Source organism: Mercenaria mercenaria, chromosome 14 (genome assembly GCF_021730395.1).
Source record: "Mercenaria mercenaria strain notata chromosome 14, MADL_Memer_1, whole genome shotgun sequence".
Taxonomy (NCBI): Eukaryota; Metazoa; Mollusca; class Bivalvia; order Venerida; family Veneridae; genus Mercenaria; species Mercenaria mercenaria.
Window position 1 is genome coordinate 73,295,127 of NC_069374.1, and position 12,575 is coordinate 73,307,701.

Here is a 12,575-nt window from a genome sequence, read left to right on the forward strand (position 1 = left end):
ATGAGAAAGGTATAGCATCATATCAAAGATGATATTGATTAAAAGCATGCACCGTTAAGCGAATAATGAACATAATATTATGTTATAAAAGACATATATGCAATACAAACGATCAAAGAAAGAAATGAAAATATGGGAACAAGAATGAAAACGATAAGAAAAAATTAAATCAGAAAAAAAATCCTTATGAAGCTCTATTTGCTTATATCAAATTGTTACCTGGATTTTACCTGACTGAGCTATGTTGCAGTATATTAACTTGATAGTTAAAATGAAACAAATACTAATATTTACTTCCAAAGTAATGTGCAAGCTTTATGAATTGTGAAATTTTATCAGTTATAATAAAATTGACTCGTCCTCGCGTTTTGGCGGGAGTCACGTTATCATTGGGGACTAGTACAATGTCAGACAATATTATGAATAAATGATACAATCAAAACAAACATATGTAAACATGCAAGCAAAATGAATGAATGTATCATAATTATAAATCTAATATACATATTCGGTAATTCTCACAGGTTAAACACATAACTGAAGCAGGTAGTGTACAAAATAACAATTCTGCACGAAACACTTGTAATACAAAGAACAACACCTTTCACAACGGAACAAATCAATATTCCAAAAATTTACATGCTATATGAGGATTTTCTCAGTAAATCGAACACACTTGAATAAATCATTTCTATTGACGTCTGATTACAGTTATATTACACACACGTATATCTTATCGAATTCCAAGAAACTATATATATATTTTTTATAAAAGTAACTTTTAAAAAAAAATTATATGTTTTTTTGTTGTTGTTGTTTTTATACGTGTGAGAGGTAGAAGCTATAAGGCACAACGATATAGTATTGGTGATCTGCCTTCAAACTGTTATAGCGAAGCATGTTGTCATATCACTTCTGCTTAACGTTCATATCTGCGTCATCATAAATTATTTTGACGTTACGCTGCCAAAATTTCAAAAAGCGACAACATAAGTTGTCGAACAGTATTCCTTTCATTGATGCAAGTTATCAAACACATAATGTAAAATGGCGATGTCGGAAGATACCGCGACGCAACGGAAAGTCACTAAAATCTAAAATAGTATATAGAAAACGAAATAACTCCCTCATATGCTTTAAATTTGAAGACGTTGAAACGTGTTGAGAGGTATTATTATGTTTCGCAGACACTACTTTATTAAGTGGCATCGCAGTTTTTCTACGGGAACCCCTAGGACGACGTAAAAGCGGTGATAATAGCAACATACAAGACGTCGAACAACATGCGTAACGTATCTCAAATTACGTAATGCTGCAACTGTACAACTATAGAGCGACAGTTTACTTTATTAAATATTCCAACGATTACCGAACGTCGAGTGCTATTTACGATGGATTCCTTTACCATTGAAAACATGCAGGGGAGTATTTTGAGAAGAGATGCACATTGCGCTACATATGGGCTACGATTCTTAATGCCGTGTTAAATGACTGTGGAATCCTCCTGAATCGATCTCCACAAATTTCTTGTTATTCCAACTGTATACGATTTAATAGAACATCCCTCGTATATCCCTTATACTAAAACGCAAAGTAACATATTTAGATGATCACATTCTATATTCAGCACTTCAAAGACAGGTCGTATTTATATATAATTACAAAAAAGACGAAATATGACGCACGATTGAATATTACTTCTTATGTTCTGTTTGATAATTGTAAACATACAAACTTCCATCCCAATTTGAGCAGTTGGACAACTGTCAACAATAATTACTCTACTGTACAGCAGAATAGACCCTTTTCTATCATAGCTATCCTATGGTATTCTATTGCTAACCAAGCTATTATAACCATGCTGGACGAAAAAATATCTTTGACACAAAATTGAATACAATTTTTTCCTTACAGAAAAGCCCCTTTGCTTATTGTTTTGCTAATTTTCTCATCATGATTTTCAAATGCTTTCAAGGATTGTCTCCCACTATGGTTATCATGATTATTATGATGTCAAAATAAGTGAAATTGACTTTCTGTAGTGTATGTAGAGACGTACAAGAGTTCTTAACGTACTTTGATTTTTGTAAATATAATGGTTTTAATAAGTGCACTGGTAACGAGTTTAACTGTAAACAATGGACTCTGTGTCTACGAATCATTGGAATGAATGAATGAATGAATGTATGAATGACAGTCGATCTTAGCCATACAACTGATTGACAGCGAATGCTAAAGACTTCGTGTGATGCAGAAAGGTCTGTAATTTCCTATCGATTGAAATCCTCTCGAAACTTGTAAAATTATTGCGTAAATTTGCACTAAGCTCGCTGTCTTTGCCATTCGCCTGCTGCTAAAAGGTCAAATACAGAAGAATCGGTGTAAGTTATATTTCACTGGGGCAGTTAGTAAGTTCATACTCTAAAACACTTGGACAGTTTTTACCAATTAAAAATGTTGGTAAAATTAGATTATATTTTGTCTTTACACGAAAATTGCCGTTAGCTAACAATGTGACTGCCAATCTTCAAATATGTTATACACAACATGTTTCCAGTTAACGTAATGTAGTCGGGTAGAGAATAACGGTACACCACTTACAATGTCTAGCTATACATACTGCTGTTATAGCAAAGTGGTAGCGTGTCTGCCTTAGGTGTGAGAGGTCCTGGGTTCGTGTCTCGGTCAGAGCTTAATTAGAGCATGTATTTGTAGGTGATCAGACTGATAAGATGTTCTATATTTTAGTGAACAGTATACTAGTAATGGATCATGGTTTAACAATCCATACCACTGTTGAATGTAAAATAAAATAAACACATATAGAAAATATCCAATTTGTCCCTTTGAGGTGTATATTCTACATGTCGAAGAAGAGTTATAATTCCTTGATCTTAAAATTTCTTTTATATGAAAATATTAAATAATCATAACAATACACTTCTGGTTAAAATATAGTGAACATATCTATTGTTGGGAAATATATGGATATTTGCCTGCATTTCAAAGCTTTCAAACTTCATGCCTAGGTTTTGCAAAAACAGGTCATATCTCTAGTGTATGTAAAATTACTATTACTATTATTCTTATTATTCTCATTAAGTTGACTAGAAAATAATTTGCACATAATAAGAAATCAGATACGTCACTTTTCGATAAAAAAGCTCATGTAACAGTTTGATCTGTTCTGTTGTTTGGATTTGTTTAGGGACGACAAATAGCATGCTTGATGTTTCTGATATGTGTATAAAAATAACAAATGTCAATCATATTAATATTAAGATGGTTTACCATTATTATCAGCTAAGGCGGTCGTTTTAAATAAAACCATGTTTCTTTTGTAAAGGTTATTTTTGCCTATCAACGGTATCCTTATTAAGACAGCATAAGTGTATGCGAAAGATAATGAGACATATACCCATAAAGTAAAATTTTGACAAAGATCTGGAAGTTAGTTGTTAACTTATTTGCATAATGTAATTATGTTATTACTCATCAAATATAACAACATGAAACACTTTAAAAACAAATATATTGTACTACACTATAATTAAAATCAGTAATGAATAGAATTGTAACTAAATACTTCATTTAATATACACATACACTGGATAAAGTACATATACATTTATTGTAAATCCAGAATATACTCTGTTATCATTTATAGTACATTATTGGCCAGGCGTATCATTTATAATTGTACATCAGTCGTTTTGGTCCTCTCCATGTTTTCTAGCTTGTGTTATCTGTAAATAATTCTTATGAATAAAATAATGTAAAACAATATTAACAAAGTAAAGGGCAAATATGATTTTTTAATATATTCAATCTGCATAGCTAGGCACTGTTTTGTTTATATTTCATTGGTGCACTCCCAATATGATATCAGTTCTATATCTTTTGAATACGCCAAATTACAAAAACAAATGTGTTTGTAACTCATTATAACAAAGAACAACAGGCTAATGGAGGTTAAACACATCCTAATTAACTGGGAAACTAAACATCCTAATTAACTGGGAAACTAAACAAATACTCTTTAAGATAAATCGCTAGAACATTTGTCATTGTTTATGATTTCCTTGACTTCCTGTCTAAACTGAGCAAGGTAAAAATGTGTCAGATGCTGATATGTAAAATTATTATTATAGTGGATTCCATAATTAACATGTTCAAATATGCTTTAAATACAAAGGCAGCCACTTAAGGTGCCAAATTCAGCATCTACCATAATTGATCTCACTAAACCAGAAAGACAGAAATCTTAGCCCTGGTCTTTCCAAAAAGACATCCTGATTTTTAATGTACCCTGTGCATAGCAAAGAATATATGCGTCCTCTTCCTTCCAAACAGAGAGCAGTATTATTTGATTTAAAAGTCAGTTTTCGGTTCAAAGAGGATAGATCGAAAATGTTCTCGGATTGATTTACATTCAGAATACTTACTTGGTGATCAAACAGCAGACGATATATGTTCATATTCGTGTTCTGAAACTAGAATAGTTATATAATGATTACATCTATTTCAAACCATTTGCTGTACGGTAGAGCAAGGTAGAGTCAAAGTTCGTTTTGCCTTTAAACAAAATATGGAAGACGATCCTTATTTGATATAAATTATAATCATTTTTATGACGTTAAGATGATCCTAAAACAAAACAGTATAATACTCAAATCCACTCTCTGGACATTAAGGTAGTTCTGTACGTTTGATAAACCGGAAGTTATGGCGTAACGTCATTTTTCCGGAAAATGTAGAATAAAGACTGGATTCGGCGTACGGAAATGAAAATCATTTTATAAATTAATCGAAAACTGTGAGTAAATTTATTACAATGGCATTGTTTCTATCTTTCTAAAGTTAAAATATGATCTTAAAACATCTGACACGTTAAATAATTCAAAATAAAGTCTTAAAACTAGTGTGAAATGTGCACTTTAATCATGTCAAATATCTTGAAAATAAGTACACGGACCTATACATTTTAATTCACCACATTATAGGCCAAATGTTTATTTACAACTGTGAGAACTTTCATTAAAATATATATTTTAGAAAATTTTCTATTCGCGAAAATGTTATGAAAGTTAATATGATTTTCCCATAGACAACCAATATAAAAAGTTGCGTGAGGTACAAAGTTTTCAAATCAGTCTAGCAAAAAAATTAAGCACAAGGCCCTATAAGTTTGGAAAAATGAGGATTTAATCAAATTATACACTGTAGTTTTTTCGATCCAAACATTCAGAACTACCTAAAGTCTCATAAATAATCGTTAAACATCTTTAAAAATGAGCAAAGAGAATTAAAACACGTCTGAAATGACAATACCTTCTACTGAATTCACTTTCTCATATTCACTTTGCTGTGAACTACCCGCAGTTAAGGAATCTGAAAATATGTGTATGTTTATTTTAACTGGAAGTGCATCTGAGAACAACAGGGCATTATACATTTAAATGTATTTCTAAGTATTCTTATAGTTTTTTTATGATCACCTTAATGGATAACAGAACAACCTTGTTATATATTTATCATCAGACCCTCTGTCCGTGAGCCGGCCCGTCGGCAGCGTGCTACATTTATCTATAGGACGATAACATGTGGTCAGTAAATGGCCCTACTGTCCAGGGGTCTGCGGGTCACAAATGACATTGATACTGAAAACAATTTCCGCTCAATAACTAAAGAACGCCTTTTGCCTACAGTAGTAAAATTTCATAAGGCGTTTGCCTGTGTTAATAGATAACCTCTTCGGCTTTGGATTAAGAGGGTCAAGTTGACAGTGACCTTGATACTGAAAATGCTTTCTGCTCGGTATAGAAAGAATCCGTGGTTTACTGCCTTCGTACTATGGTCGCCAGTCGTCAGTGAATAAATGTATTGGCCAGTGGTGTCTGGATATTGAATAATGCTTGTACTTGCTGTTTTTGTTGACTTCATTGAATTATTACAAGTGCGCACATTTTGATCCCTACTGCTTTTGACGTCAGAGGTCAAGGTCACAGTGACTTTGAAACTGAAAATGGCTTCCCTTCCGATCAATATCTTGAGCACTTTTGAATCTGGATATGACCACTTTAGTTTATAGTGTTAGTACCTCAGTGGTCTCTATCATGGTGACATTGAAATTGAAAACGGTTTCTGATCAATTAGGCCTTTTACTGGAGAACGTCTTAAGCTTACGACTTTCAAACTTCGTAGAAGATAACAGAAAGTATATAGTAGGTGCCCTACAAATCTTTAGAGGTCACTTGGTAAGTTCAAAGCTTACAAAACTTACATACCCACCTGCTTTCGCTCCGGCAGACCAAGAAGGTAGAGGATAATGTGTTTTACAAACTGTTCTTTTGTTATTTTATATTTAGATGGCACATAATAGTTAAAAGTATGTGTACAACTTGCAGCGTCGATGAAATGTCAATAAACTGTGTATTTTAGTTTAATACTACATGCAAATGGCTGAAAAATCAAAACAAATAGAGATTTTCCCTGTTGAATATTTATTTTTTCATATCTTTAACAGATTTGCTTACTAAAGATAAGTATTTTGTAATCTAGTACTTCCCTTTTGTACTATAACAAAATTTACAGTGAATATGTGTTTCTTTTAAACAAAACTTATTAAAAGGGAACACTGACTTCAATGTATGAAATCAATCAATACCATTTAAATTAAAACAATTAGAGATATTTACCATGATGGCCATCCTTTGTATTATAGTAAACATGATCTTTCCTAGTGGACATATCTTCTGCAATAAAATGTTACATCCTCGTGATCAAGGATAAACTAGAGATATGAATATTTGTTTCCCAAAGAATAATTCCAATTTTGTTTTATACAATTTTTACGGTACGAATTTGATTAGAAATGTAACCTCAATATTGATATCATCTAGTAAATGTTGCTTAAGTAGATGTTTATTATTTCAACGTTTGTTAATTTTTAATTTTTGATAGATTTATCAAAAGAAACTGAAAATAAATCTGGTTAATTTAATTGAAAACAAACCGTTTCCTCCCTTCTGTTCAATATTTGCATATGAGGTCGCATGTTCGAAAGCTACTCTTGCGTCTTTACTGTTTCTGAAACTCGAGCAGTTATGTTTTGTATCATAACAAATCGGTATCAATTATTTATGTTAAGAAATTTCATTGACGTCTGTTTACTCAATGACGTAAATAGCCTCATACACTAATCATAAATCAAAAGTCGTTACAAAACTTGTTAACATAATATTCCATTTTACCAAAACACATTTTAACAATTGAATGTAAAAATAGAAAGATATAGGTCACAACAATGCGCATGAATAGATAGAAGTCGATATTATATAGCTTTCTCACTAAAATAGTATCAACTATTTAACAAAGATTAAATACTCTGCGTGTGTTTGTTCAACTCGTTTATCAATTTCACTGTTTTATTTCTGCGACTATTAAAACGTTAGGGTCTTGCAATGGAAGAATATAGAATGTAAAATATCAAAACTCCCGTTAATTATTGTAACACTTTCTGCAGAATAGCAATGTTTGCGTTCAAAAATGTGCTAAGATATCAAATTATATATAAACTCTATTTTTTGTATATTTTATGCAAATATTTTGATGCAAAACGTTCAAATATTATACTAATTAGAAGATCAGTTTAAGTACGTGCATTTTGTTTTCAATTGATGTAAAATTGACAGTGAATATAAATACCATCATCATGAATTATAAGAGATCAGTTCATAACAGTAAACGATATTCATTTACAGTTTTCTAAACAACAACTTTAACTTACCTTTGTGTATATTGTCTTTTCCAGACGACAATTTTAGACGCAATCAAACTAATGACCAGCACAACTAGAAGTGCTATGATAACACCCATTACTATAATAACTGTCTGGCATTTGTCCTCTGATTTCTGACTTTCTGTAAACAGTGCATGAGAAGAATTTAAGTTTTAGATATGCATGTGACAGAAATGTACAGGTACATTAATCAAAGCAGCTAAACTTATGTGTCTTCAAGTGAATAAAAATCCGAAAGTAATTTCCATATATCGATTTCGAAGAATGATCCATTTGTACTGAAACACAGTGTTTGCTGTGCAGTAATAGACTATGACATGAATTACATTTGATAATTTGAGTTAGCAAAAATTACACATTCCTATTTTTTTGTTAAAATAAATGTTGCATTTCTTTAAAAAGCAGAAAACATGTAATATGTGACAATGTATGTGATCAATTTAAACATCAGCATTTTTGCAATATAAAATACTAATTACCTGACGTTAAATAGCACGCAGGATCTTTAAATGGTTTCTCACATCCTCTTTTGCATATTCCCGTATCTTGCATGCATATATTATCAATACAACCGCTGTAGCACGTCCTGCTACATTTTAGACCAAAACGACCACTAAGACACCCATAGGAACAGTTTCCATTTTTCTGCTCACATCTACTGATGTTGTATTGTGGTGCTTTACAAGATTTTGGACAATGTAAATTGCAAAACAGACCATGAAAGTCAACTTTACAAGACGCACAAAAGCCTTCACTTATTTCACAGGTATCTGCACAATTTGGAGAACATGATTTGTTACACCCCTCGCTAAAATATCCCGGTTTACAATTGCTGCATTCAGTGTTTGACGAACAATTAAGACAATTAGCATTCTTTACACAGCATCTATCTCCAGAATAATTACTTTTACAACCCAAATCACACTGTCCTGTAGCTCTATCACAAGTAGAATTCAAACATTGACTAGAGCAATTTTCATTACATGACTGCCCAAAAAATCCTGCTTTACAGTGGTTACATTCGTTTCCGTCATAGTTTCCACTGCATGCCAAACAATATCCAGATTCTTTGTCACATTTATTATCATTACAATTGTAGGGACATGGATGGCTACATGTTTCTCCATATTTTCCTTTCAAGCAGTCTTCACATTTGCCATTTTCCTTCAGGCAAACCCTGCTTTTACACCCGGCTGAGCATTCGTTTTTGCAAATTATGCCATATTTACCAGACTCACATTGTAGGCATTCATCAAAAGATGAACAGCTGGTGCAATTTGTTCGGCATCCGTGTGTACAGTTATTCAAAAGTACATTATTGTTGTTGTCAAATTCGTGGCCATTGTAATTTCCGTCTTTACACACTTCACAGGTATCCCTTGATGAACACGTGACACAATTTGACGGACATTTCTTGGTGCATTCTGAACTTGCATCATAGTAACCAGGTTCACATGACACACACTTACCCTGCTCACATTGACAGTGTAACGGACAACTACGAAATTGACAGTCTGTTGATCCATTTGCGTTGTAAAAGTCTTCCTTGCATTCTGTGCAATGCTTACTTGATCTACATGATTTACAACCAGTGGGACATTTTTCTGTGCAGTCCTTATTTGCACCGGGGTAATATCCATCGTAGCAGGAAGTACATGTGTCAACAGGATCACATTTTGTGCAGTTATAAGTGCATTTTTGATAGCACCGAACACCATAGTACCCATCAATGCAGCCTTTGTAACACGTACCTTCTGACAAGATGTTACCTGGCCCACAGTCTTGATCTTTACAACATGCGCAGTTGATTTTACATTCCGCAATTTCAATACCATCTGAAATATGCCATGTTTATTTACTACACAACTATGGTTAAATTATATTTTATGTTTATTTCTTTATCTTAAGGTAGTTAGCAAATGCGTCCGTTAACATGTTAAATTAAAAGAAAGTAATTTAATTTTTACTAAGATTTATCTTTACAATAATTTTGATACTACGAGTTTTATAACATTTTGAAATAGTCAGCAAATAAAATAGATTAAAAGTACCCGTACAAAATGACTGTATATGTAACTTGACTTAGAAATACATGTCCGTGGCCGAGTGGTTAAGGTCCCTGACTTCAAATCACTTGCCCCTCACCGATGTGGGCTCAAGCCTCTCTCGGGGCGTCGAATTCTTCATGTGAGGAAGCCATCCAGCTGGCTTACGGAAGGTCGGTGGTTCTACCCGGGTGCCCGCTCGTGATGAAATAATGCACGGAGGGGCACCTGGGGTCTTCCTCCACCATCAAAGCTGGAATGTCGCCATATGAGCTAAATTGTGTCGGTGCGACATTAAACCCAACAAAATAAATAAATAAATAAATAGAAATACATGTGTTTAGATGTATTTCCAAATGTACAGTGCAATAGTGGTAACAGCGACTGATTTTTCTCAGAATCTTCTATTATATACTTTATTTCGTCCATTCTTAAAATGTTTGAAAATTTGATAAATGAAAAAAAGTATTGTATATGAGTTAAATCTCTTTTTTTTTTTTTTGACGGTTGAAAAGCATTCTATTTTCTTATTAAAATTGGATTTAAAACATATTTATTGTTTTCTACACTTAGTCTAATAGCGAATCGATCCAAGTCGGTTTTCGTCGCCAAGCGATAAAAGATGGGATTGATAACATGCGAGATAGCAAATGAAACTTTACTATCAAGTAAAATAATGTATCCTTCCTGCACGTGCACTGAGTGTTTAACTTTTTTTTTTCAGGGAGACGCTTTTTCCTTGTTTCAATAGACTACAAAACTTATCAGCATACGATAAATACAAACTTTTTGAACGATGGGTTGCTTTTAAGCTTATAACAAGTAGACATAATTCTAGCTATTTATTTTTTTTTTGTATTATCTAACTCGTTACCTCCATATACCATGAATTCTTCCAGAAATATCCGTTGATAAATCCACACTGTTAAAATCTGAAAATAAAGTTACGTAATTTATTTCATCCAAATGTAAAACAGTAGAAGGGGTGTAAAATGGGAAAAGAAGTAACACAAAAACCAAACAAGACATCATACATAATATATATAGCAATGCAAACAAAAACAAGTTGAAACTATGGACACAGCCTGGAAATGGTCGGTACCTTTTGTAACGGAACTAGGGTGTTAGAGTTACTGTACATAGACGTTTTTTAACATATTTAAATTTGATTGAAAATTTGGTCGACATCGGTTCAGAAACCATTAATTACCATAAATTATTAGCACGTTATTATATTTTGATGCCACCTCTCGAGAAATGCAAATTAGCTATTGGCGTAACTCATAGAGCATGGGGACTATAACGTTAACAGAAGCAAAATGTATCGCTCATATATTAAAGAATATTACCCATCTGATAGAAACACAATTATTGTTCAACAATTTTTTATTAAGTAATACAAATTGCAATAGTTATAAATAAGACATATAGTAGCTTCATTTGCATGTTCTTACCGTCTCAAAATGTGAGTGCCACGATTGAGTGTATTTACTTTATGTTTGAAGTGTCATTTGTTGATTTTAAGGTACAGTTTTCGCTCTTAACGTTTCTTGACACAACTTTTGTCTAGCTTATTTTCAGAATGTGTGACTGTAATCAGTAAATATACCATTATTTCTTCCGAGCTAGCCCTTGTTAATAGGCAGGAACGGGTACCTTAAAACGTACATGGATGTCTTCATTCGTCAAACATCACAATTAAAACCATCCAATAGCAGTTAAAAGCTTAGTTTGAATCATAGTAAATATTTTGATCTTTGTAAGAAAAGCTTATAGAACCGACTGAACTGTCACAAACCAGTCGCAAACCATCTGTATATTTTGATATTTAATACCAATACGTCACATAAACTTAACAGCGTAATGATGCCAGATACTAGTACAGAGCAATTATAAATCAGGCTATTAATTTTAGACTGACGTGCATGAAACGGAATAAATGCATGCCCTTAAACATTACCGTATACGCATCATCTAATCTTATATTTTCTACTTGGAAAGCCATGCTCAATATTCCACTTTCACATTAAATTGTTTCATCAATGTAACAGCGCTACATGTATCACTTATATAATTTGAGCACGGTTGGCTGAACACATATACGTACTTATCAAATTTCTAGTGCTGCGAATTGGAAAAAGATCATTTCAACCATACATAATTAGTAATCATCCACAAAGGATGTTTATTTTAACTGATGGTTTATAAGCGAAAAAAAGCATTTGCACCTACCGTTTTCAAAATCCAATTCATTTTTAAAGCGTACATATAAATCATTTGATCACAATCACAGTCATGGAAGTTTACGATCGTTTAGGTCTAAAGTTGTGTACATATATATCGTATAACAGGAAGTAAAGTAGGATTCACTAAGGCGTGTTAAATATGCAGCTGTATATCATACATATATAACTGACTAAAAGCGTATGATTTTTGTTATTGTTACGTCGACATAGTTAAGGCCATATGACGATTTTTCAACCTTTCGGTTTCGAAGAAGGACAAACGGGCTCATAGGCATTGTTTCAGGCATGGCGACCACCGACCTTCCATGAAAAATAAAAATGATAAGTATGCAAAATGGGAAAGTCACGTTCCAAAAGCGCAGCCTCCCCAAACCGTAATCAACGTGAACACGACCAACCGACACACTTACATAAAACAATCACACAAGGACAAAACTAACAAATAAAGGAACACAGTGGGGCACCTCCTTTGAACGGTCAGTG

The 12,575-nt window shown here is 33.0% G+C and overlaps 1 protein-coding gene across 1 annotated transcript; it reads right to left on the reverse strand.

Moving 5' to 3' along the window:
- Nucleotides 1-362: 362 nt before the first annotated feature.
- LOC123527620 (protein draper-like) lies at nt 363-12,176 on the reverse strand. Its single transcript, XM_045307223.2, has 9 exons — nt 12,079-12,176; nt 10,721-10,778; nt 8,281-9,636; nt 7,790-7,922; nt 7,016-7,089; nt 6,699-6,755; nt 5,332-5,391; nt 4,446-4,493; nt 363-3,746 (listed from the first exon to the last, which is right to left on the reverse strand). Exons 1-8 carry the CDS (start codon nt 12,121-12,123, stop codon nt 4,453-4,455), a joined length of 1,824 nt encoding a protein of 607 aa, XP_045163158.2. The 5' UTR covers nt 12,124-12,176; the 3' UTR covers nt 363-3,746; nt 4,446-4,452.
- Between the last annotated feature and the right edge of the window lie 399 nt (nt 12,177-12,575).

Bases quoted from the DNA above. Each gene is read 5' to 3' on its own strand.
- LOC123527620 (XM_045307223.2), bottom strand. From the start codon at position 12,123: ATGATTTATATGTACGCTTTAAAAATGAATTGGATTTTGAAAACG. The intron at 10,779-12,078 runs GTAGGTGCAAAT...CTTTATTTTCAG, and splicing joins TGAATTGGATTTTGAAAACG to ATTTTAACAGTGTGGATTTA. The intron at 7,090-7,789 runs GTAAGTTAAAGT...CTCGAGTTTCAG, and splicing joins AAAAGACAATATACACAAAG to AAACAGTAAAGACGCAAGAG.